This window comes from Chiroxiphia lanceolata, chromosome 11 (assembly GCF_009829145.1).
Source record: "Chiroxiphia lanceolata isolate bChiLan1 chromosome 11, bChiLan1.pri, whole genome shotgun sequence".
In the NCBI taxonomy this organism is placed as follows: domain Eukaryota; kingdom Metazoa; phylum Chordata; class Aves; order Passeriformes; family Pipridae; genus Chiroxiphia; species Chiroxiphia lanceolata.
Genome location: NC_045647.1, coordinates 9,848,081 through 9,874,662, shown reverse-complemented (window position 1 = coordinate 9,874,662; position 26,582 = coordinate 9,848,081). Strand labels below are relative to the sequence as shown.

The 26,582-nt window shown below is 45.1% G+C and overlaps 1 protein-coding gene across 6 annotated transcripts in view; it reads left to right on the top strand.

Moving 5' to 3' along the window:
- PLXNB1 (plexin B1) overlaps positions 1–26,582 on the top strand; it is a 78,906-nt gene that overhangs the window by 31,127 nt on the left and 21,197 nt on the right. For all 6 annotated transcript variants that reach the window (XM_032699116.1, XM_032699119.1, XM_032699118.1 and 3 more), the window contains 14 exons: positions 7,654–8,797; positions 13,476–13,658; positions 14,078–14,206; positions 15,979–16,079; positions 16,733–16,865; positions 17,578–17,734; positions 20,543–20,651; positions 20,750–20,858; positions 21,448–22,308; positions 22,428–22,553; positions 23,653–23,775; positions 24,715–24,808; positions 24,974–25,140; positions 26,165–26,316. In XM_032699116.1, coding sequence (XP_032555007.1) covers positions 7,654–8,797; positions 13,476–13,658; positions 14,078–14,206; positions 15,979–16,079; positions 16,733–16,865; positions 17,578–17,734; positions 20,543–20,651; positions 20,750–20,858; positions 21,448–22,308; positions 22,428–22,553; positions 23,653–23,775; positions 24,715–24,808; positions 24,974–25,140; positions 26,165–26,316 — 3,588 coding nt within the window. The remainder of the gene's footprint in view (positions 1–7,653; positions 8,798–13,475; positions 13,659–14,077; positions 14,207–15,978; positions 16,080–16,732; positions 16,866–17,577; positions 17,735–20,542; positions 20,652–20,749; positions 20,859–21,447; positions 22,309–22,427; positions 22,554–23,652; positions 23,776–24,714; positions 24,809–24,973; positions 25,141–26,164; positions 26,317–26,582) is intronic.

Genomic DNA, 26,582 nt, shown 5'->3' with positions numbered 1-26,582 from the left:
AGAGTTGTCTCTAACTTTGGTGAGTGCTCTCACTTTCTGCATTGTAAGACATGGTAGTCAATTATTCCACGTTTTTCATCTTGATACTATGTCATGTTTCAGATCTCTTGACTTTTCCCAATCTTCCCTGGATTGTTTCTTTGTCCACCCGAAGTCCTGCTCTGCTCAATCTCTCCTTATATAGAAGCTGTGCTTTTGGTCATCTCTGTCGTCCCTTTTGTCATTCTGTCTTCTTTTTCAGATGTGGGAATCAGAGCTGCCTTCAGCATTCAATAACATAATGGGGATATGTGTTTTCTTTCCTAATTACTCCAAAGTCTGTATTTGCCTTTTTGCTTGATACTAAATACTGAACTGACCTACCAAGTTTCAAAAGTTTCTCTGAGTGATAACAGCTAATTTGGATCCTGTTGTGTTTATGTAATTAGAGTATTTTTGATTGGTTTTGGTATCTATTGGCATCTAAGATATTGTGTAGTTAGTTAAAAGTGCCCGAGTTCTGTTACTTTTTGCAGCCTTTTCTGAATTTGATTGCGATTAAGAATTTTCTTAATAATAAAATTTGCCACTTCTAGACGTATTTGTCTCCTTAGGTCTTATGGGAAAATATTGAACAGTGCAGGTTGCAGAATAAATTTTTGGCAGATCTCACTGATAATCTTCATCTGACAGGGAAACTCTTTATTTCTTGTCTTTTAACTACTTATTAAATCATGATAGGGACTGTAAGTTTCATTTCACAGTAGCTTAACTTTTTTTTTCCAAGAGCCTTATTTTTTTAAAAATCAGTTTAGTTCATATTAAACAGATTCAAATCCATCTCTTGGATCTCAGTTAACCAGAAATGGGAAATCTACTCTTGGAATTTCCTGGGTACTGCAGGGGTTTCTCTCTGCTTCAAATTTTAGTCTTGTATTTTGATCAGCAGTTGGGTTCTTGAACTTCTACAAGCAGATTTGTTTCTACAGGGAGTGATGGGCTCAGATTTATGTAGATTTGCATAGAAACAGAGAATTTGCTCAGCAGGGTGAATTGGATGGGTAACCTCAGTGAGCTGTGCTTTCCCAGCAGGGTTCTATTACAGCTGGATTAAACCTATCTAGGCTCTCTGGATATACACTACACATTAAAGGCTACAGAATGGGATTTTTTTTTTTCCTGACCACTTGTCTGGAAGAATATTTAAGTCACTGATGGTATTTGACTGGATGCAAACTTGACATGTGATGTGGCAGCTAGAAGAGCAGGAGGTTGTTGGGTGGGTAAAGGGAGGGCTGGTGGGTCAAGCTGGGGAAAGTAACGTTTGGTCTGTGTGCAGCATTAGAAAGCTGAAGGGATGGCCTGTCCAGGTCAGGTGCTGTCAGAAGAGAACGCTCATCCAGGTCAGGTACCTAAATGGAAAAAAAAAAAGAAAAAAATGCTGACAAACAGGGATGAGCTCAGAGAACTACGAGAAAAATTAAGTATTTCTGACTGAAGAAGCTCAGACCACTTAATGTGTCCATCCAAAGGATTACACGTGCTGCAATCTGTGATTCAGGAATGCTCAAAGCTGGCAGGATGTATAAGGGAAGGATTGCCTTATGCTTGTCTACCCTTAGACTACTTCTTAGGCATCTATTATTGTCTGCTGCTGGAGCCAGGGTTTTCGTGTAGGTGGACCTCTGTCAGAGTTAGAATAGCTGTCTTTATCTTCTTGCCCAAGGAGGATTAAGCAGAAGGATTAGTTTTCAAACTTTTCATGCAGAAAGTGCCTAGAAGCTTCTTTGACTTAGAAGATTTTGTGACAAGCAAAGTTAGACAAAATGACAAGGCATTTTACTTGGGGTAAAAAACCCTCAGGGATAAGCTTGCTGGGTTAAGGTGGCAGTTTCTGTAATTTAGGAGCCCTAAGAAAAAAATCCTGCTTTCACTAGGAGGCTTTAGTCAGGAGCTCGTGGGCTAGAAGAAGAGATGGTTGGTGGTGTTCTGTAGTTTGATTATGCAGAAAGTTGGAGTGGATCATAAAGGACTCTAATCCTCAAATCTCTAACACTGGCTGAACGTTATCCTTTGGTTGGGTTGAGGTGCTGAGAAACTAATAGCTGGCTTGATTTCCACTTCTAAAAATGCGCATACACCACGGTGTGTGACTTTGGGTTAGTGCCTGAGAGGATGGTGAAGTGAAAAGTTAACCCTCGATTTACAATGACAGAGTATCTATGAAGAAAGCATCTTTAACAGCAAGCAGCTTGTGGTTGCTTTATTCCTTGTATATGTTTGTGTAGTTTGTCTTGGTTTATAAAAAGTTCACTATTTAACACTGTATTAATCATTAACTCTTCATTAACCAGTTCTACTGGAAGCTTAAACTAGTGTTTATAACACATTTTCTTCTGTGCAAGGGTAAAGTTCGGTTGTGTTAGAGCTGTTTAGAGGAAATTACTGTCCACTACCATCAGTTAATTCCAGTATGGCTAAAATTAATAATTAGGTGGCCCCAGAGGGACTTTGTACAATTTCCACAGAAACTTCATACAGTTTTTCAAAGAACAGTGCATGAGCATCATTAAAGTGGCTGCAGTATCACAAAGCTGACAATATTTTGTGCAACACTGGTTTAGTATAACTTCAACCCCCTTCCAGAAAAGTACCTTGTAGTGGTCAGCAGAAATTATCAAGCATTTAGAAAACATAATTTTCCCAAGTTTCCCATTGTTTATCTAATAATGCCATTAATTCTGTAGTACAGAATTTCTGCGAACTTTCCTTGCCATTTCAGATTTGATATTTTGTCTTTAAAGATTTGGGGTTTTTTTTAAGTTTTGACATCAGCTCTGGTGCTACTCACATCTGGTGTAACAGAGCTCTCTTGTCTGTGCCAGTCGTGCTCCGACAGGATGGCTTGGACTTGGGATTCTCCTTGGGGTCAATTTTACTTGGAAAACAGAGGTTTGTGTTCATCTCTGCCAGAGCTGCTCACTGCAAGTGTTCTTAAACAACAGAGCAGGGAACTGGCCTGGTAGTAGTAAATAAGACTCAAAAAAAGATTTATTTATTTAAGGGGAATGCCATCTTTCACAGCAGAAAACAGCAAGTCTCTGTTGAGCATATGAAGCTTAGAAGGGAGCTGTAATTCAGAGCTTTTGTGCAGAAAACACAGCAGTGGTCGTCTTCCTGCTGCTGGGCTGTTTGAATGTGCTGGAGCACAAGGGTCGTGGTGCAGCTGGAAGAATGGTGCTTTTAATTGTTAAATCTTTTAGTGCTCTCACTGCGGGTTGGCTCTGCAACTGATACAGTGGAAATTGCAGGTGGAAATTTCAGGGACCTATTTTTTTTTCGGAGGATAATTCCGCTGGGTTTGGTGTTAAGTATGAAATCTAGCCTAGAACTTGGAACATTAACTGACCTCTCAGTGTTTGGGGGATAGAATGTGGTATTAGGGAAATAATCTGTGAGGATTGATATAATCTTTATGTGTCGATATGCTGTTAAAATATGTCCAAATCAGTTCTGGGTTTGTTTCCTTAATAAATGTGTTAAGTCTCTGAGAGGCATACATGAGGTCAGAGAGATAAAAAAAGTGCTACAGAAAACATGGTCCCACTTCAAATTCCAGGTAACAAAATAGTGCCATTGCTTCGACATTACTGGTTGTTGTTTTGTGGATGTGATATAAATATTCTGTGGCAGAACTGACTAATCCTCTAGCCCTTCTGTTGTCATCCAGATTAACTAAATGAAACTCAGAAGTATCATTTGGATATTAATATTTTACAGGGAGTTAGAGGCAATGTTCAGAGTATTGTCTGGAGCATTTTCCTATTTAACGGGAATTCATCAAAAAAAATGGAATATTTAAAAAGAATCTTTAAGCCTTGGCAATTGCATTCAGAATTAATTAAAGGCTACACACTTTTAGTGCAATCTGTCTGCAACAGCTGTGTTATACACAAGCAATGAGCACAGGAAGCAGAACGGTTCAGTAAATCCATAAAGAGCTCAGTAGTGTAGCTTGTCATGAAACCATCAGATTTAAATGTAGGTTATCCTCCTCCTTCCTGTCCTCCCAGAGAGGTTGTGATGGGCTTAACTGAAAGGCAAGCATAAAAAAAGGCAGTGATGCCCGTGCTTGAAAAACAACTTGGCAAATGGAATCAAAAGACACTGCTGGCTTTTTTTCTCTCAGTTTTCATGTAGGGTGCAAATCCTTCTGGCTGCTGATAGCTACACACTCCTGCTCATTTCTAATGTGTGTTTGCTCACCTAACAATAAATACAAGTTCATTTGCTAATGGCTCTTTAGCAAAGAGCAACAAAGGGCACTATATTCAATGTTTATCCATTGTGCAGGGTGATTAGAACTAGCCTGCAGAACATACTGTACTACCCTTTTGTTTTGTTTTGTTTTCTCTGTTCTCCCAGAGTCATGAGGACTAGATGGCGGTTTCCTACCTGAAATACCTTTGAGGGCTAGCTCTTAACAAAGTGACTTCTAGGGGGATATTGGTGACTGAAAGAAGAGTAGATACAGGTCAGACCTTTGAGCACAGCAAGATCTGCTTTTGATTATGGTCTGCTGGAATGAAGGGCTAGTTGCTTTTCCAATCTCTTTCCTGTACAGGTGCTCCAATAGGTAACATGCCTTCAGTGAAACATTAGGGATAGGTTTGAAGACAGACTGAAGAGCTTGTAAGAAGATCTGTGTCGCTGGAGGAAATAACCTTCATGTGCTGGATTTTGAGTTCAAGTACTGGTAGCATGTGTGTGTTACTTGTGCAGCCCTGGTAGTTGTCAGTGGTGCTCTGTGGGGGACAGAGCAGTTGAGCAGCTTGTAGGCACAACCTCTAGCCAGAAAGCCACTATTTCAGGATTCATAAATCCTGGAGAGATGCCAGTTTTACTGTGTGAGTGCTGGCAGAGGAAGGTTGCATTAGCTTGAAAGAAGATTACAGATCCCTCAGAGTGGTGTCGTTTAATGACGTCTCGTGATCCTCAGCTGCTTCCAGATCAAAGATTGTCCTCTCCATGTCAGTGTGGCTCTGTTCACAACATAGTCAAGCTCCTGTTGTTGGATGGCCATCAGCCTATTGTTTTGTGTGCAGGCCTTTTAAGCTTTGAAACTGAGGAGGCTCCAGACAGTTGCAGAACAAGCCATCATGACATAGGCATGAGGTATAGAGACAGTCGTGTGGTTAAGGAGTCCCTTAAATCAAGTTCTCTCCAACAGTAATGGTGAGAATGCATTAAAAATAACTCACATGTTGGAGTTGCAGCAAGATCTGTTCTGCTGATGTAAACCTGAGGTGATGAAGTGAAGTTAGATCTCCCTCCTTCAGTCTGTGTGTTACCCCTTATCAGGCTTCCCAGGTGACATCTCCTGCCTGATGAGGGTTTCTCTCAGGTGCTACAACGTGCTCTCTCACCACCATGGAAAAGAGACTCCAAGGCTAGCTCAGGGCTGTGTGCCAGCCTGGGTGAAGCAGAGTGTGTTCATAGCTCTGAAGCAGAAAGCACTAAGTGTCCATTATCAGGGCAAACAAAAGCCCCAGTGTGCACGTAGCCTAAACACGGCGCTGGTACGGTGTGAATCAGCGGCTGTGTGTGCCGGGGAAAGCTGCCAGCCCAGAGCCAACATTCCTGTGCCCCGGTATATCCTGACAGCACTACCTACTTACCTACAAGAACCGTGTGAAGTGGAGCTTTTCCAGAGCTTCACAAAGCCTATATTTCATAAAGTGTTGTATTTATAATACCTTCCATCCGCTGGATTTCACAAGTAGACTAATCCTCTCAGCTGGTCTTTTGGTGGAGCAAAGATGCCAGTTTTACTGACAAAGGAGCTGGAAAGCAGACTTTTGTGGTTTGTTTTTTTTTTTTTTTTTTGCAATAGCAGGGAAATAGGAGATGGATCTAGAGTGTTATGGCTATTGTTCTCAGCATTGCTACTGTGCTTTCTGCTCATTGTGTGCTGGATGTTGTACAGAATGAATGTGCAGTTTGTGTGGTGAGAAGTTTGTGACATAAGTTGATTAAGTCCTGGAGTAAATGCTGGAGTAGTTTTCTCTTGAAATGCTGCAGATCTTTTCCACCTCTGTGCTGTAAGCACTTCTGGGCTAATTGCACTTTGAGCTTTCCAGAAAGACCCAAGAGGGATCATCCCATAGGAGGGAAGTGATGATAGTTTTCTTTAACTACAAAATTAACATCGCTGAGTTGCCAAAATGAGCACAGCAGATTACAGGCCAGTTCTGAAGGAGATACTGCACTCATCAGCTCTTTGAAACCTCTGACCCAGGCATCTGTGTGGCATCTGTGTGGCTCTTTGCAGCTTTGATACCCTGTCTGTGAGAGGAGGAAGGGAAGGAAGGAAATAAATTCACAGCTGCATCACCACCTACTTCTCAATTTAAATGAGGTGGTACTCATAGTAAATTATTGAGTACTTGCAGCTGCTGCCCTTTCTCCATGGGGAAAGCATTAATCTAAATGTTGCAGGTACTTATTACCACATTTCCACCATGCTGTGGGGTTCCCCATGCTGTTCAGAGCAGTTGTTCCCATTCATGGCATGGCTTGGGTGGGTCACAGTAGATTTCAAGAGAAGTTGATCTAAATATCCTCTGGAAAGGAGCAGAATAGGTCTAGTGATTCCCTGGATCTGTCCAACACCTACCCCATCTGGACTTGCTTGCACTTTGAGGCATGGGACAGGGAAGGAATGGAGCATTGTCCACAGAAGAGGCATGTTTAAATCACCTTTCACAGTACTGGGAGAGGTGCTTGTGCCAGCAAGAGAATTCTACCCCAGAGAGTGCAGAAACAAGTGACCAGGTCTTCCCCTCACGTGGACATGCTGTGTAACTTCCCAAGGAGATGGGGGCCCACAGGGACTGGCTTGGCAGGGCTGGGAGCAGACTGGTGGCCCCAGAGGGGAGGCTGGGAATGCTGTGACTGACATTCTGGAGGTCTCATCCTGGCACCCAGGATCTGCTTGGGTGGGTCATGCTCACTGGCAGAGGTGGCATGGGAATGTTTCCTCTGCAGCACTAGTGGAAAAGCCTTAGACCCACAAGAGGTTGTTGATAGCCATAAGTGATAACAAAGAGAGGGTTTAATTATGATATCTAGATCAAATACAGAGCAAAGGGCTTATTAGTTTGCTCTGAATTAGATCTCAGCTACAGTTTATTTAAACAATGGTCCTGCAGGTTTTGCTTGTCTTGGACAGCAGTTTGTTTTACTGTGGTGTTGCTCATTAATACTATATACGATGTGCTGGCTCCTATGGAAATGTGGTCCTGTTCTGGAGAACTTCCAGTATAGCATCATAGTTATATTGTGCAGGAGTCGAGTTAAACATGGCTTTTTCTGATATTGCAAGAGTAGTGATCAGCTTCAATGTTTCATTACGTGCAATATTGCAGCTTCTTCTGAGGATACTGTGCCTGTCATCTTGGTAGGGAGATGAGTGAATTAAGTTTCTGATGCTCCTGCAAGCTGTTGGTGTTTCTGCAAATGTCCTGTGCTGGCTCTTCATGTTTAGCTCTGTCTTCTATAGTTATTCATGTTCTCTTTGCCCATCTCTCATAATGAGAGTGCTGCTGAATGATTTTGAGTGTTAATCTTCACTTCTGGTTCCAAGGAGTCATAACAACCTTTCCTCTCTTGCAGAGTGTTTACCATGCCTCTGGGAACGTTTCTCCTTCCTGTTCTCTGTTTCTTGGGAGCAGCAATTCCACGGGGACTGCAGTATGTCACATTCTCACGCAACACTACAAAATTCCTCCACCTGTCCATGGACTTGGAATCTGGGACCATTTATTTGGGGGCCACCAACTTTCTCTTTCAGCTGACATCTGACCTGCTGATGGAGAACATGGTTCAGACTGGACCAGTTCTGGACAGTAAGGATTGCCTCCCTCCGGTCTCAAAGCTGGAGTGCCCCCAGGCCCACCACACTGACAATCACAACAAGCTGCTGCTGGTGAACGCAGAGCAGAAGGAGCTCATCGTGTGTGGCAGCGTGCACCAGGGGATCTGTGAGAAGAGGAGCCTCGCGTCCATCGACCACGTCCTCTTCCGACCAGAGAGCCCTGGTGACACTCAGTATGTTGCTGCCAATGATCCCAATATCACCACTGTGGGACTAATAGCCTACTCAAAGGATGAGGTCCCCTTGCTGTTTGTGGGACGAGGGTACACTAGCCGAGGAGTGGGAGGAGGAATTCCTCCCATCACTACCCGAAATCTCAGGGCCCACGGAGGGGATGTTCAAGCAACAGACTCTCACTCCATTTTCTCCTATGAAGAAACAGCAAAACTGGCTGTGGGCCGGCTCTCCGAGTACAACCACCATTTCATTAAATCCTTCACTTACCGCTCGAGTGTCTATTTCCTATTCTACCGGCGGGACCTCAAATCTCAGTCACGCGAGTACAAGACCTACATCTCGCGCATCTGCCTGGACGACTCTCACTACTACTCGTATGTGGAGCTACCTCTGCTCTGCCAGAGCAAAGCCAATACATACAGCCTCCTGCAAGCAGCCTATGTCACCCGGCCAGGAAAAGACCTGGCCCAGGGGCAGCTGGACACCGAGGGAGAAGTGCTGTTTGCTGCCTTCTCTGCCTGGCAGGCGTCTTCTGGGAAACTGAGCGAGGAGTCTGCACTCTGTGTCTACGCCATGGAGGAGGTGGATCGCCTGACCAACTGGACTAGGGATGTTTGCTACATGAGAGATGGGAAGTCAGAAGAAGGGACAGAAGTGGCATATATTGAATACGATGTCAGCTCCAACTGTGTCCAGCTGCCAGCGGTAAGTGGCTTTCCACCTTTGAGTAGTCTGCAGTATGTTTTTGTGTTGCTTTGTGTTCCTGAAGTCATCCTGCTTTTGCAGATGGATGTTAAAATCTGTTTGGGTTAAAAACCTCAGGGCTCAGTCTGTTTTGCCCCACATGGGCAGGATTCCTTGCAGAGGGAGAGGGACTGTGTGTGGCAGTGGGAAGAGCATCTGGTGTGACCTGGCCCTGAAACCTGTCTCATGGCAATACCAGGCAAGAACTCTGAAGCTGCAGTTCAAGTTGTGCTTTATCTGTGCCATCTCCTGGTCTGCACTGCAGGGAAGGAGAGAAGTATTTGTATGTGTACCTGTGTGTTGGGAAGGGGATTTAAGGGCTGTGCTGGATTATAGTGAGGTGCACCTCACAACAGCTGGCTGCAAGGACACCCAGGAACAAAAAAGAACGTAAGCAAAACCGAGTCAGCACAGAGACATTCAAAGCCCACCTGGACATGTTCCTGTGTAACCTGCTCTAGATGAACCTGCGTTGGCTGGGGGGTTGGACTAGATGATCTCCAGAGGTCCTTTCCAACCCTAACAGTTCTGTGATTCTGTGAAAATCCTAATTTCCTATAGATTGCTTTAGTCGTGCAGAATTTTTAGTCCAAGGAGGACCTTTTCCTGAGCTGTCTCTTCTTTGTCTCCAGAGCTGTAAGAGGTGGTAATCCTTCTTTAAATTCAACAACAAAGGCATGATGGGATGTTGCAGGATAAAAATGTGACCTAAACTGGCTGTGACCCTGAATCCTCACAGTCTGGGAGCCACACTGTCTGGTGCTGTGATATTGGGGATAGTGATACAAACACAGGGCAGCAGCATTCTCCTGGATGCAGTGTCCTGACATGAGACTCTCTGGCTGTGAGCAGCTGTTTGCACCAAGGGCGTTGCTGGTCCTCAGCAGAGCAGCATGTTATCTTGTGTCTCCCGTCTATGGAACAGGCTGTGCAGATAATTGCCTCTTCCCAGGCTTGTGCTACAAAGAGCAAAGTGGTACCACAGAGCTTTGGAAGTCTCAGGGGTTGGGTGTGTGGTTCAAAACCAGTCTTAAAATAATGGGTTTCCCTTCAGTAGCTAAAGCTGAGTAGTACTGTACAGCTAAAGCTGTAGAGTACTTGTGGGACAAGGGAAGGGTAAAGAGCAATCTTGGAGCAGGATGAATGTAAGGTCAGGAGGAGTATGTAAGAGTTGGGAAGCAAGTGACTGCCCAGCTTCATGTCCTGCTTTCACTGTGTTTCTTAGCCATGCCCTATGTGTCCTTTGGAAGACTACATGGAAGGACTTGTCACAGGTGATTTTTAGGGCAGCTGGATGGAGTTAAATGTCAAACCAGTGTGAGCGTTTTAGAAAAGTCTTTCATTCAGAATTATGTAGGGTCCCCCTGTACTATTTGATCCAGTGGAGAAGTGGGTGCACAGGCTGGGAAAAAAAGGCCAGTCTCTGCTACGTGATTCCTGGTGCATGATCCCAGGCTTCCATCTGCATGGTTTGGCACATGGTGGGCTGACCAAAGCACGGCGTTTTATTAACAAGTGTGTCCAATGCTATGTAAATGTCCTAACAAACTCGATCCTTCACCATTCAGCACACGGTTGTCGTTCAGATTGTATCTAACAACGTGTAAGTGTCTGTGCCAGCTCCAGCCTGCTCCAGTCAGGGCTGAGTGGAAGCGCCTGTCAATGAACATTTTATGCAGGAACAGTTTTAACTCGTTTTCAATGGTGGCAGCTTGTGCTGGATGTAAGGATAATGCTAATTAATTTCACATTTTTCTGCCTCCAGACCAGCCTGTGCGCAAGGTATGCCCTTTTCCCTAGTTAACTCTGCCTCCAGATTTTAGCCCATCAGGGGAGGCTAAGATTGAGTTTTACAGTTCAATACAATCTCTTCAACTGGGAAAAAAAAATTGCTTGTTTTTATAAGAATTTCAGAAGCAGTTCTTTTGTTCAGTTTGCTGGAGATCTGTTGTTAGTCGTGAGATGCAGGAGACTGTGTAGATGCTGTTTAGTGACTTGATAATTGGAAGTGTGAAACATGTTTCTGCAAGGCTTGGGAGGGCTGCATGTCTTCTGTGGGTGTAGTTTTCAAGGCATGTACCTTGTCCTTTTGCTTTCACTCCTCTTCATGCATAGATGTAGATTTGTCCTGTTGTTTCCTGCCTGTGCAGGTAGGAAGCAAACACCAGAATTCACAGCAGCAGCTTCATCCAAACCTGCTGCATCAGAATAGGACACTGGATGGTCCCTGAAGTGCATTTTCTGCAACGTTGCCAAGATGTTACTTACTGAAAGCAATTCAAACAACTTCTATGTAAATTTATATAAGTAATTTATACAGTTATCATGGTCTTAATCCTGTAGAATGGAACGAGTTCCAGCTCTTGGCTGTGATTACCCTCACTGAGGCCACGGCCGGGCTGTGTCAGTGCAGGGAGAGCTTGCACAGGTCACGTTGGTTTATGGTGGATAAATGTGTGTGAGGTGACTTGCCCTTGGCATCACAAATAGGCAACAGCAGTGCTGAGCATAACTGGGGTAAAAATATTTCTGACTTGCATGTGTGGGTTTTCTTAAGCAATGCTTGAAAAATTGGCCTCAGTAGCGAGGTCGTTACACTCCAGACCTTATCTGAATTGATATAAAGCTTGCAAAAGATAGCTAGAATCCCACTGAAAATAAATGCCTAATGCTTTGGAGCATGGAAATGTGGTGGTGGTCTTCTTCCTAATAAATCTTATAGGAGCTAGAGAGAACTGGAGAAATAGAAATCTTTTAAGTTACAAGAAGATTGAAAGAAGCTTAAGAATCAAATGACAGAGCTGATAAGAAAAATATGTGTCACTAAAAATGAATGATAGTTTAGAGGATGATAAAAACTATCATTAAAAGTTATAACCTCCTCTGAGATTTTAAGTTGGAGCCTTACACCAACCGTGCAGAAAATCACTGAAATAGTATTTGAAAGGAAAACAATAAAGCATCAGGCTGAAAACAGTGCTAATGTAAACTGGCATGGTTTGTTACATGGAACTGCTGTGTCAAGCTTTGCTTCCCTGATAACATAGCAATGCATTTGAGAAGGCAACAGAGCTCAGCAGGTTAAATATATTTTACTGGGGGATTTCCGTAGACCTTGTCAAAAGCTGCTGATCTTTTCGTTTCTCCGGGAAGCAGCTAAGTATTTAAAACAAACAAACAAACAAAAAACCCCAACCACAACAACACAAACAGGGAAAAAACCCAAACCAAACAAAAACCCCCAGAGAAATGGGAGGAGAAGAGAGAAAGGGACAGGTTTTCCGTGAGATCGGTGAGAGGTGATAAGCAGATGCCTCAGGAATGCCACGTTGTGCTGTTATCGCTGATCTCTGACGGGGGCAGCTCCACTGCCTGGTGCCGGATGGTACCGTGCAGCTGAGCACTGCCAAATGCAAAGCCACGGACATCAGACAGAAGGAATGTGTAACCCGGCTCACACGGAGTCTAAATTCAACCACGTTGCCTGAGGCAAGAGAGGGAGCTGGAGTAGATGGAGACTGCACAGTTAATGCTGCTGCTCCACACACGGAGTAATTAGTAAGGGGCTAGAGAGGTGAGTGAAAATGTTATCCATAAGGGATTTCATGATGAAAATAGTGTGTTTACGCAAGCCACATTGTTTGAAGACAAGCCACTGATCGATTACAAAATGATGTTTTACATCATAATTGTTGGGTAAACAATCCTGCATTCGATCTCCAAAAGGATACTGTAAAATTATAATGGAATGAAACAAGGTGTCAATAGGGATATAAAACAACAAAGGAACTATCCTAGACAAGACTGAGTTTGTTACTTAGGGAACAGGTGAATCATAATGGAATATCTTCTCTCTACACATGCAAATAGTAAATAAGTTGGCAGTTTTCATTGTCTCTCCTTTAGAATATGCAGTAAGTGAAGGCTTGATGGGACTGGGAGGGATGTAACAAGCACAGAAGGATGACTGTTTCTGCACTGTGCTGTGGAGTTAATGTTCAGAACCCTCACAAGACTCAGAAGAATTGCAGCAGTGTGCAGCGATGACTCTTGTATGTGCTCTATGATTCCTAAGTGTAGTTAGTAAGCACTTTGGAGCAGGTTGTGTCCCACCCTGTGTTTATAGTATGTCCTGATGCCTTAGGATTCTGCTTCAGGTGCAGAATTTAATTTGTAGCTGATACAACAAAAGCATGTATAATGTTTAACACGATACTTGTCACCAGGTGTCTTTGCACTGAAAGCAGAAATTCTCATCCTTTTGTTTTGTTATGAAAAATGCAATAAATCTTCCTCAAAGCTGTATCATGGCAGTGTATAGCCAGTAATGTTTTTTGGAGAACTTGCAAAGGAGTTTCAATGCATTCCATTACTGATGCTGAATAGACTGGCCGAAATATCTTCAGGACTCTGTGAAGGTACAAGCAGCTAACATACCTAAACTAATTATTAAAATATGGCTGGTTTTGCTCTCAGTAAAAAAAAAGTTTAGAGGGATTCAAAGCTGAATTCACTGCTGGGGCACCTGTTTTAAGGAATTTGGGTAGAAGAGGATGGTGGGAAGTGTTAAGTGTGCTAATGTTCCTTGTATCCATTTTTTTGGTACTAATTTCCCTCTCCTTTCCACTTCCCCTAAAAGGACACCCTGTATGCCTACCCCTGTGGCTCTGACCACACTCCCAGCCCCATGGCCAGCCGTGTACCCTTGGAAGCAACCCCACTCCTGGAGAAAACCGAGGCCCGTCTGACAGCTGTGGCAGTGAATGTGGAAGATGGCCACACCATTGCTTTTCTGGGAGACAGCAGAGGGAGGCTGCACAAGGTATGATCTGGGTGCAACAGAAAGAAAAGAGGGTAAAACTAATCCGGGATGCTCAGGTGGAAGGGGGAAAAATGCAATTTCTCTTGTCCCTTGGGAAGTCGGGTTCCTACTAAAGACTGTTACTATCAAACAGTCTCTTCTCACACTCTGCTGCCTGTGGAGAATGTGAACACCCCCAAACAGTGGTCACGTTGCCTTTGGTTGCATCTGCACTGAGCCAGCATCAGGGCTGGTGCATCCTGTGTGGTTTCTGCAGGTACTGTGAGGCACATGCTTCGTGTGACCGAAGTCATGGAGGTTTTGGTGGGATGTTGAAATCCTTACACACAGCAGGGGTTCCAACGTGCTCCTGCTGTAGGATGGGTGTCCCCAGCTCCTGTTACGATGCTTTGCCTGCACTCAGCTGTGATCTCCTGCAGGTGTACATAGGAGCCATGGGAGATGCACATATATACGCTTCGTTAGCTGTCCCGTCGAGCAGCGTGGTGAGTGGAGACCTGCTGTTTGACCAGTTGCAGGAGCACCTCTTCGTCATGACCCAGTCAATGGTAAGAGCAATACAATCCCTTCCACAGAGGAGTTGAAAGCATTTGAGGTCCAAACTATTGACGGGAGCGTGGGAGGCAGAGGAACTTTGTATGGCTAAGCCTGTGCTGGGCAGCAGCTGCCTGTCAGTCTGACTTACAGGGACGGGGACTGGCCTTTTCCAAAAGCTGGAGGAAGCCTCGTTACCCTAAACCGTGTCCTGTTCGCATGTGCATTTTCCTAAGTCTGTCAGACTGTATCAGCAATGATGGAGGAATGTGAACTGCAGGCTATAAAAGGCTGCTCTGCTGGCATGAAGACAAGGGACCACAAATTCCTGGGTTCCACTGTATTGAGCAGGAATTGTTTGGACAACAGTCTGCATCTCCATCTGAGCAGAATAATGTGAGCCTCTGGGTTCACATGTGACCCATCTTGGTTTCGCAGGAGATTAGAAGAGAAAAGGGAGGTTTTGTGTGTTAAAAGTGTAGTACTTCTGTTTTTAATCAGTTAAGAGATTAAGCTGTTCTTCTGTAGGCATGTAACCTACAAAAAGCAGGAATGTGTGGGAAATGTCTGCAGATAGCAGAGGTGTGCTCTGACCGGGAATGTAATAACAATCTTGCAGATGAAATCAAGCTGTATAAGGAGCTATGTGAGGCACTTTTCCCTCTTCTCCTGCTTTCTGTAATTCTGTTTGCGCCCAGAGGCAGTTGGAGGAAAAAAGGCACTGCGATGCCTCCGGCTTTTGGGATATTGGTGTCTGCTGAGTAGGAAATCCAGCTATGGATACTTTATTTGAGAGGATTTGTACAACACCACTCATATCAGCAACTTGAGCTGGAAAGAAAAGGATCCTCCTAGCAAGGGGAAAAGCAGCCCTTGAGTTACTCTGAAGGAAAGAACAAACAAAAATGAGAGCATGCTGGAAAGCTACTGCTTCCCTTCACTCCCCCAGTGCAGTTTGAGATACTTGTAAAATTTGTAACACTTCAAAGGAGGAGTTGAAATCTGTGAGTGGAAGAAGATTAGGGAAATCTGAAATATATCCTTAACAGTAATTGTTCTGTCAATTAAAAGATGCAAATTACATCATGTACTTAGCAAAAGTAATAGGTCTGGGATTAGAAGTTGGTATTTCAAAGTAGCTGACAGTAGTAGCTGAAGCGTAGTAGTGGATTAAAGAGGGCAAGAGGCTGAAATCAGCAAGGATAGTAAGTTAAAGCAGAGAAGTTTTGCAAGTAAAATTTACCTCTAGATGGCAGAAGGTTTTTGTTCCACATTGATCAAAGTTTCGTGGTCTACTTCCAGTCAGTTCTGCCAGGTAGAGCTGGACAATAGTGCAGATGGATTCAGAGGCCTCAGTTGGAGCTGCTGTCTCCAGCTTCAGTCACCTGCGTGTCAAGAGAGATCTCGTATGACAGAGTCCAGAAAAGTAAAAGAATGGATGATAATCAGTCTGCTATTCTTTAATCTACTTTGTTAAAATACAGTTTTATGACTAAATAAAGTCACCTCCTTGCAAAATGTGTCACAGATAACTTATGAATAGCAACATGCTTTACTTGCCTCAGTGCCTCTGTACAGCATGATGTGAAATGGCCATTCAGATGGGCTCTGGAAACTTGTTCCTTTATTTTTTGCTTGTTTTTACGGGAAGATAAAGTGGGGATTGAGAAGTTGCTTTGGTGAGCATGCAAATATGGGACTTTTTAGTTAGGTGTAAGGAGCCAATGATCTAGGAGCTCTGTTGTGTGTGTGATGTGTTTTCACTTTTCATTTCTTTTTGTGACAGGTGGTAAAGGTTCCCATAATGGAATGTTCCCTGTACTTGGACTGTGAATCCTGTCTGGCACTGAAAGATCCCTACTGTGGCTGGTGTGTCCTTCAGGGACGGTAAGATAGATCCCTGTTCACCTGCAAGGATTTTAGAGAGACAGTGCTTAGGGATTGTCTCTGCTTCCTCTCTTCCTTATATCTCTGTCTGGATTTAGTTTATTTTTAGTTCCTTTGTGGGATATTCACTCTAACTTACCATTCTTCTTTCTGCCTCCCTAAAAGGGCATCTTTTCATTGCTTTTTGGGTCTTTGCTCACCACTCACGATTCTCCTGTCCAGTGGACTTCAGCCTGGCTTTAGTCTGGCTGCAGCTCAAACTGCCTCATTTCAAATGTAAAGAAACTATCTTGTCTCTTCTTCTGGTGTCGCTCTCTTATTTATCACTCTTTCACTTCTTGCTCCCCTACTGATGTTGCTTAATGAGACATTGTTTATTCCAGTGTGTGTGTGTCTGCTTGCTGGCTCTGTTCCTCTGCAGAAAACCAGAGGAACTAGTTCATGACCCTTGAAGCTCCAGAAGTACCTACCCATCTATATTTTGGCAACAGTTCATCCTATTATTGAAAGTGGTGGGAAGCTGGGACTTCTGTGGCTTGTGTAGCAGCTTCCCCAAGACTCTAGCAAGGCTTGAGACAGTCAGTGTCCCCTTGGAAGCCAAACCCCTCCTGCTGCACAGATGTCTCACAGGGCTTCTTGCTGTTTCCCTGCAGGTGCAGCCGTCGCTCCGAGTGCTTGCGGTCCAGGTTGAGTGAGCAGTGGCTCTGGAGCTTTAACTCTACCCAGCAGTGTCTGTCTGTCCAGTCACTAACTCCAGCCAATATCAGCAGGGAGGAAAAGAGAAATGTGAGTGGTGATGATCCTCTGATGATGCTCAAGCTGTAGAGAGTCCCCTGCAGACTGAGGAGTCACAAGTCCTCCTGTTGCTTTCTGTGGGGTACTGAACCACTGAACCTTCAAGCATGTTCTTTGCTTACATGAGGGACTTATCTCCTGGTACTGCCAAGTTGTTCATTTACTTGTTTGGGTTTTTTCCCCATAAAACTAAATGTCCTTACCTGCTAAGAGTTACTGGGTGCTTTGGAGTATGTGATGGCTGCTTGGGTGCGATCCTTCCTCATTTTAGTATCTATAGGGTGCCAGTGTCTCTGCTTTCAGTGTTTGTTCCTGACACTTGCTGTCAGGAAGATCTGAAAGGAGTTACCCAAAATTACATCTCCAGTCTGGCATGTGAGAGCTGGCAGAAAAGCTAAGAAGGTGCTGGAGTGATTTGAAGTCTGTCATTGTGTCAGGAAGTGGCAAGAACCTGTCTTTTGCTAGAGGCTTGGGCAAAGGGGGAAGTTGTCAGTTGCTGGAGGAATGCCAAGTTCAGTTTGGGAATGGCAAGAGATGATGAATGGAACAGTCAGTCCTAGGAGACATTATAGGAAAATGAGTGTATGTGTAGATAGCTACTTTATGAGGTTCTTCCTTTGAAAAAGCAGAACCAGAAAATTAGATGAAATGAGGGCAAATTATTAGAGGGCAAATTATTTACTGGATAATATTGAATTGGCAGATATTCTTGGCCATCTCGGATTTACCTTCTCTGCGCGAGGAAGAATTTTACTCGTGTTACTTTGAAGATTATGAAAGCCCAGCAGTTCTGACAGAATCAGGAGTCATGTGTCCTTCTCCAGATCCCAGCCAAGCACCAGCTTTGCCAACAGGAAAAGGTTAGTGAAATGCTTTAAATGGAGCATGATAGCTCTGATAACATTGTTGAGAGAAAGTACACTGTAGGTCCATTGGATTGCCAGGATTAACAGCCATGAGCGTATGTGGACTGTCAGCAGGTGTTCATTTCATTCCTCATAATATCTGTTTACTTTCTGCTTGTGTGTCACACACATCCTGTGCTATTTTGGGCTGTTGCCAAATTCCAATGCCAAATTCTGATAGTTGGAAAAGAGATCCTGTTTGAAGGGTTGTATGCAAATCTGAGTGTTATTTGAAATGCAGTCTCGAGGGGTGACTGGTTTGGCAGCTTTGTCATAAATCAGGAGAGAGAACTCTCTTCAGTAGTGCTGTATTATTTAAAGCAAACAAAATGCAAACCTTCTCAAAATCCATGTAGTGGGAGAGAAGAAAATACATGTAAGGAAAGGCAAGAAGAGACCCACAGTCCTTAAAGTTAGAAATGAAGCTGCACTGCGGCATAACCTCAGAAAATACATAGTCAGCCTGTGAACAATAGCTGGCTGAGTATTGCTGATTGGCCACTCTAAAGGACCTGGAAAGTTCTCAGTTTATCTTCTTCTCATTGGATTTTACCCAGCCTGTCAGTGTGAGCTCTGATGAGCTGATCTCTTCAAAGAGCTTGTTCAGCTGATGTAAAAGGCAGGTGCCAGTTGGGAAACGTTCCACACAATTCACCTAAAGGGCTGAACAGATTTTCCAAGCAAGTATGCAGCTGGCTAATAGGTCTGAAGCAATCTCCATGGACATTACATGACAGCTAACACACTCATTCAATCTCAAACTCCTACATTTTCAGTATTATTCATAGGATTATAATATCTGGCTTTCACACTACTGTAGCCTGGAAGAAAACAACCAGGGTGGTCAGAAACAGAGGGAAAGGGCCTCATGGACTGCCACTGCAGGCAGAGTGGGCAGGATTGGCTTCCCTGTTTAGCTGTGCAAATGTGGGCCTGAATTTAAGCAGAGTTGTGAAAATCAGTGTAGTTAAAGCCACAGTCTGGTTCTCATTGTTCCAGGGTTCAGATATTCTTATCAACTCCTTTGTAAGTCAGTCTTGCTTTTAATCCAAGATGCTTTACCTACGTTACTTTCATATTGCATCTCTGAGGCTTATCCAGTGGCTCCTGTTCTGTGGCCTAAACCTGCTCGTGGATGGTTTCTGTCTGTTTGATCTATTTGTGTTGTCCTTTTGCTTCCGCAGCTCTTCTCCCACTCGATGAACGGGCATTCCTAGCGTAGAATTTTGCCATGTTAACTGTGCCAACTTTTCTTCTATTCCTTAGACTTCCTCTCTCGTTCACTTTATTGCTAGTCCTTCTTTGTACAGCGTCTGTACTCTGCTAAGATGAATTTGAAGCTGGTAACTAGATTCATACATTGCTTTTTACGTGAGATCTCATCAGGGCCTTAGATACCAGCACTTTCCTGTTCCTTCTTATAACACTTTCCCCAGCACACTAAAATATTTGCCTTTTTCCAGCTTTCTTTTAAAGGTTGCATACCAGCTTATCTGTCACTTGTAGCTGTTGAGCCCCAAGCTGGTAGCACAAACTTTTACTCTCAGTTTGCAAGTGCTCGACCTCATCTTCTGTACTGTCAAACAGCATTATTGGCATCATGGGAAATAACGGCCTCTTTGGAGAAAGGAATATTTATAAATACGGTGTCATAAGCCTGAAATGCTGGGAGGTGTTATCCCTTCCAATACTGCCAAAAGCAATCACCTCTGTGACAGTGATAGGAGTTGGCAGTACTGCAGTGACTCCAGCCTCCAGCCGCATAGGATACCCTTATTTTCTCCTAATCATAGGTTTCCATACACCCCTAATTACTAACTGATTGATTAGCATACTGCTTGACTTGTTGTCCTCTCAGGAATACATCTTAGGCCTGACTGATTCTTCATATGTTAATTGTTTTGCTGTGACTAGAGCTTGCTTGCAAGAGGAGCTCTGAATTCTCAGTCTGAGAGGAACAGGGGACAAGGTTCTTGTTACTTATTTTTATAGCCAACTACCTTTGAGAAATGACAGCTCCTGGACTGGAGCAGTTCTCCATTACTTGAAGAACTAATAACCAACTCTAAGGTTGGAGGCATTTGTCTAGAACAAGATTAATTATCTGATTTAGTACTGTCATATGCAAATTATCTCCTTTAGGCTGATGCTATCAGCTGCAGCAAGTTTTGACCATCTCTGCAGCTATTTGGTCTACAGAAAACAGTGACAGTCTCTTCCCAAAGAAAACAGGGCTATCCTGAGGCTTGTAGTTGACGTGAGATCTGGATTGAAAGCAGATAAGGCTTCAGTCGTTGCAGCTGAGATTACAAGTCTCTTATAAACTTCTTCACTGACTCAGTTCTCAGTCTGGTTGTAGAACAAAGCTCTCAAGGTGAAGGCAGTATGTGAAGGGCCATGTCCATTCAAGGTTTTCATTTTCCTTTGGATGACAAAGAAAGACAATCAGCTTTGAGCCTCAGTGTTACGTCTTCCTCTAATACAGAGATGGCAGTGGAATTATAGAGATAAAGATTGAGGGATCTTCAGACTAGGCTTCCTTCCCATGGGTTGGCAAGAACTGTCACAAACTACACCTGACAGACTTGTCCAGCCTGTTTTTAGTGTCTGTAGGATAATCCAGTGATTGAGATGCTGGAAGCATGGAAGGGGATCTGTCTCTGTGTTTGACGGTGTCTCTCCTAAAGCATGCTGTGTCTCCTAACAGTATGGCAAACTATTATAGGGGCTCCATTTCTAAGGAATTTTTATTTTCATTTTCAGATCATGTCACCATAAAGCTCGTAGTGCGTTTCCATGACATCTTCATTGCTTCTGTGGACTTCTCTTTCTATGACTGTGCTGCAGTGGCCCTGCTGTGGAAATCGGCACCGTGAGAACCTGCTTTTTCTGTTCTGTAGTTCTAGTGAGGGTGGCTGTACCTTCCTGGGTCGTCCTTTCTTAGCAGCTGCTTTTCTGTCGTTGTCCCAGGTGTCAGAAGTGTGTGAGCAGTCTCTGGGGATGTAACTGGTGCATCCAGCAGCACCTCTGCACCCACAAAGCAGCCTGTGAGGAGGGAACCATTATCTACAATGAAAGGGTACGTCTCCTACTCAGTCCTAGTCCTGTGTGCTGTAACAGCCTCAGTGAGTCAGATCTCTTCTCAGGTAAAATAGCAGCTGTCAGTAATATCAAGCAAGGAGGTGAGCAAAGAGGAGCTCCCCTTGGAGTGACACGAGGCTCTGCGTCCCTGATACTACAGATTTCTGGGGAAATGCCATCAGCTGAAGCAGGTCACACTTATCCTGGGGCTATCCAGCCTGTGTTTTCAAAGTGAGGGACAAGAGCAAGCTTGACTGGGAGGCTACAAGTGGGGAGGTGGAACAGATGCTATTTTTGGCTGCCACAGGTGGCCTTGCAGTTTTGCAGGGGACGAAGACTGGCAGACCTCCCTCTGAGAGGAGGTGAGAGCAGGCACCCGTGGGAAGAGGGAATGTTGCTGGATTTTCTGCACTGTGAGCATTCCCCAGCCCCATCCCGAGAAGACAGCATAAGATACAGCTCTCATTAAAATCCAGAGGGTGAAGCAGCCTCTTGTCTGTGGGAAGTGATACAGAGTGTTTCTCTGTTTGGGTTTTATTGTTTCATTTCTTTCCCTCTTCTCACCCCACCATGTTGTTTTTCTCTAGGCCCAGATCCCATCCTCAAGTGTGTATCCTTCTTCAGCCGCTCCTCTCACCAAGTCCTCTACCGCAGCCCCAACCATGGCCACAAAACCCATCACTACCCTTGTGCATGTGGGACCAAGCACTGAGGCCCCCACAGAGCCCATCCACGTCACGCCCTCCGCAGCCCCAGATCCGATGACTGAGCCTGTGGAAACCCTCAGCTACACGTACTTGACTCTGTCGACCGAAGCCGCCCCTCTCCAGGCCGCCACAGAATCCCCGCTCCCACCACCAGCAGACAAACCTGCTGTCACTGTGCCAGAGACAACCTCTCCTGCTGCATCTGTCCTCACCAGCCCATCCAAAAATGTGGATCCCGCAGCCCTGCCCACTGAAGGGCCAGCCACAGCCCAGGAGCCACGGCACACCGACCCACCCACCACCCCCGTGGGTAGCCCCCTGCACATGTCTGCAGCCGCAGTAACACCTTCCTCTCCTGTCACCAGTTTCAAGTGGGCTCCAAGTCCTTTTCCTACCACAGAGGCACTGACATTTGCCATCCCATCTCCCCAGACCCCCAGCCAGGTGCCAGGGAGCCCTGTTGCCTCTGATGACTCTCCTGGATTGCCAGGAACTGAACTATCTGCTTCAGAGCTCCCACCATCAGCTCCCCCCGAGTGGCTGCTGGAGGAAGGCACAGAACTCCAGGACACAGAGGACTGGATGGATTTGCTGCAGGCTGAGAATGACACATCTCTCTTCTCTGCTTCTACTCTTCTGTCGGGTGATGGCGATTCTTCAGAGAGGGATGTCCCTGACTATCCTCGGATCCTTCACCCTGACCTCGATTATCAGTATGATGCCCCTGAGTTTTGGGAGGAGGTAAGTTACTGGGCTTTGGAATTCACAGGCTAAGGCTTGTAACTCTTTGATATTTTCATGCAGATTGCCAGTCTAGTATTTCAGCACTCAGGAGAGGTTTTGCCCTGTGGTTTTTTCAGAATGAAGAGCCTAGCTGGGGTCCAGATGCGTGTCCCTGCGTGCAGGGAATCCAGGGATCTTCACTGTTTCCAGTCAATGTGGCAAGGAAGATAACCCTGCTGGGAAAGAACTTCCACCTCTATCAGGTAGTCAACTCAACACTATCACCTTTGAGAAACTATTATTACAGAGCACTGTTTGGGCAACCTGGCCACTGAACTGCTGAAAATACGTGTAAGACGCAGTTGTGGCTTTGCCTAGGTTTCTCCTAGAGGAATGACCTACTTCTGTGCATAAAGGATTCCATAGCTGGATTTATTGGTGGGTAAAAAGTCACCCAGAAAAAGGGAGAGTACAGGTGTGCACCAACCTGCTGGAGAAGATCTGCATGCGTTTGGATTAAATTGCACCTGTGCTGCACTGCAGATGTTAGTTTTTGGAATAACTTCCTGCTGAATCCCTGCTGATTGTTTGTGTCTCCATAAACCAAAGATAAGTCATCTGTTCCCTTTCCTTTCTGGCATGCTCAAGTTAATGTGGCTATTCCTGCCATACCTGAAACTTCTGCAGTGGGGAAAACCACCCTTGACAGCTGTTTCTTGGGTGTGGCTTTGATAAAAATTCTCTTTGCTTCTCAAGACAGAAGATGATTTAGTAACCTTTTACAAACAACTGCCTCGGAACATGCAGCCCACGGTCTGATTGTTACTTTATTAGTTAAACCTGACATACTGCACTGCTCAGAGTAGCAGAGCTGGTTACAGATAGATGCATATCCATCGTTTTTACAAGTATCTAAGCAATTCAGTGGTAGGTTTGCAGTAAAGAGAGAGAGAGAGAGGAGAAAAAGACACTTAGTGTTTTTCACATGCTCTGCCCTAATCTGTGTACTCCACTCTTCACTTGCAAGCTGGTGTTTCACAGAGACAAACAGGCATAACTTCACAGTCCCACTGGTTTTCCTTTAATTCCCTCCTTTGTGTTGAGTTCTCCCCACACTGACGCACGTGCTCCCTTCTAGGTGTTTTGGTTTGTGTTGGTTTACCTTTCGTACACGGAGGCAGTGACAGCATAGAGAAGCCTTGAATGTAGTGTAGAGTTGGCATAATGAAGGGAATGGGAGGAGCACACTGCTGGCACAGTAGGTGGCTTGGTAAAAGGTACTGAACTGGAGAGGCAGGGCGACACTTGTGCAGCCTGAAGCTGTGTCATGGAGAAATGGTGCCATGTGTCTCTTCTCTGCAGGACCAGCAGTGGGACTATGAGTGTGTCCTGAACATGGAGGGGAGGACAGTGGTGATGGATGCTTATGTGGAAGGAGATGAAACAAACCGGTCTCTCTGTTATATCACCTGCCAGATGAACCAGGTGAGTGCTCGGATTACTGTGCCATTTCAGAATTCACACTGGTGCTGGTTTTGCTCAGCAGGCTGGAAGGCAAGCTCTGGGGAAAAGAGCATGTTTTGCAAAAATATCTGTAGGATATTTAGCACTATGGGGCCCTCATCTGTGATGCTGTACTGGTATCTTCAACTTGCAGGAAGGTTGTGCAGTCTGAGCCACACAACCTGTTGGTGCCTTGGCTGTAGCAGAGGATGATGCTTTCTCTGAACTGGCCAGCACAGTGCTGCTCCTCCTTTAGCTTGAGGCACTGTTGTTTGTCATTCTCTGGATTGTGACTTCTGTGATGGTTGTTCTGTTGTGAAAAGAAAACTGCTGTCAATGCCAATGTTCTTCCTTGGCAGTGGATTGTAAGATTACCGGCAAAATTAAAACAGCCATGTACGTTTCTGGATGATGTGTGAATTTTGCTTAAGGCAAGATTTGCAAGCAGAGGTGATATTTTTAGTTCACAAGCTCATGTAGTTAAGGGAGAAGAACAACATAGGCTTTTGTGCACATGAGCCCTACAGACCAGTTGTAATCTTACATCTTTAGCTCTGCTGAAATGGCATAAATGCCAGCTTGAGCAGTTTTCTGAGCAAGTGGCTTGTAGATAGGAATACGCCATTTAGGAATGCAGTTAGGAAGTTCGACAAGTATTGTTGTGAGCACACATTTGTTTTCAGTGTTCCTCCTAGTGAACAAAGCCTGCTGCTTTTTCTAGAGCAGAATTGTGGCTGTAGGAATCAGTGAGGACAGGCCTGTGCTGCCACTGCCCCAGTTAACACTACCTCGTCTGTATGCATGGGAAGCTCTGTGTAGGCTGTGCCATGCACTCTGCAGGGCAGATGCTGATGCTTTTTGCCTATTCAGCTGTTTTGTCGTGCCTCTATTAAATCCTCTTGATGGTCTTTGTCTTTTCAGTACAGTTACACGGCATCTCAACTTGAATTCAACGCTGTGGTGTTTGTGCAGAGGCGACGACACCTTCGAGTGGACAGTGCTGCAGATCTTCACGGTAGGAGTGCAACACCTTCCCAGAAGGAAAACATAGAGCCTCACTTCCCTTGCTTGTCACAGGGGCAGGAGGAGGAGCGGGTTCTGTATAGGGTGCCAAGTTCCTGGATTGTTCTGTGCCCTATGGGGATGTTTGCAGATGCCTCTGACTTTTTCTCCTTTGCAGTGACTTTTTACAACTGCTCTGTGGGACACACTGATTGTAGCCGATGCCAAACAGCTGACTCAAAGTACAACTGCGTGTGGTGTGGAGGTGACAACCCCAGCTGTATCTTCAGGGGCTCTTGCAAGGAAGAAATTGAAGACCTGTGTCCAGCACCTCTCATTCACTCTGTGAGTAATTTGCTCGCTAGTGTACTGCACCTGGGGCAAGGAGGGCTCCGTTCTGCAGTGGAAATCAAAGGGCTGTGAACCCAGAGTGCAAACAGTGCAGCTCCATAACACACTGGCCATCTGAAGAGTAAGGTAGTCCTATTCAATTGTGATCCCTCAGTGTTGTGAGGATTCTAAACTGTTGTGCTGGGCTTTCAGTTTGCTGATAGAAAATAGTGGGGAAAGATGCATTTGTATCTCGTGCAAGCTGAAAATGGTACACCAGGAGCAGAATCATTCAGGAGCTGGGAAAGGATCCACAGGATGGATCCTCTGACTGTCCCCAGCCAGACCCTGAAACAGGTCGGCCCAACTGAGCCTGGGGCAAAGGAGAGCAAAACCTAATGATAACAGCACAGCAAAGATGGGAAAGGCATGAGAGATTGCTGGAATTAATTATTTTTGTCTGTTTATTTTAAATGTTTCTTGCTAACTGCCACATGACAAGTGTCTGTAGCCATGTGTCCCTTTTGCTGTCAGCTTGTCCTCCCTCCAGTGGCACACAACATCCATGTGCTGCATCTTGTCTTAGTTTATCTTGGATGCTGCTCAGGGACAGAGCTTTGACGTTTGTGCAGCATGCAATTCATTGTCGTCCTGATGCTGAGGGGGGAATGGTGCTTGCTGCTTCAATACTAGTAACGTGTATTGGCTTGTGCATTCCCACCCTTCAGCACAAATGCCCTGTGGAGTGGTCAGCATGTTAATGGGAAGGCAAAGCAGGGCAGTCTTTGCCTTCCAAGTGGATTATCACCTCTGGGTGGGGACTGCTGGCAACAGCGAGGTACGGGAAAGAAGGCTTCAACTGTGGTGTTCTTTAAGGCCTTTCTTCTGGTGAGGCTGCAACCTGGTACTAGTCCAAGCCAGTAAAAAGAGTCAGTGAACTGAGCAGGCAGAGTTGAAGGGCCATGTGCTGTAGATCAGTCGCCAGACTGCAGAGGTCTGAGATACTGTGACATTTACACATGCGCGGATGTCTTTGCAGGTGTACCCCCTGTCTGGACCAGTGGAAGGTGGCACTAGAATCACCATCACTGGCTCAAACCTCGGGCAGAAACATCAAGACATTGCAGAAACTGTCACTGTTGCAGGAATTCCCTGTGCCGTAGATGCTCAAGAGTATGAGATCTCTAGCAGGTAGAGTATCTGTGAAGCCTCCTCCCAGAGGCAGGCGCTGGCTTTTCCCTTGGCTGCTGACCCAGCCTGAGATGTCTTTGCCTTTGCTGTAGCAGGTATTGAGCCTTGCCCATTCCCCAGGAAGTGCCCTGAGTAAGGTCTCTATCTGAATAGTTGCTTAGGCAGTGACCTTAGAGGAATAAGGTTGTGTATGAGGCAACAGCCAAACGGCGATGCCATATTCCGACCATGCTGCCCATACGGAGCCTGCAGTCCAGCCAGGTCAG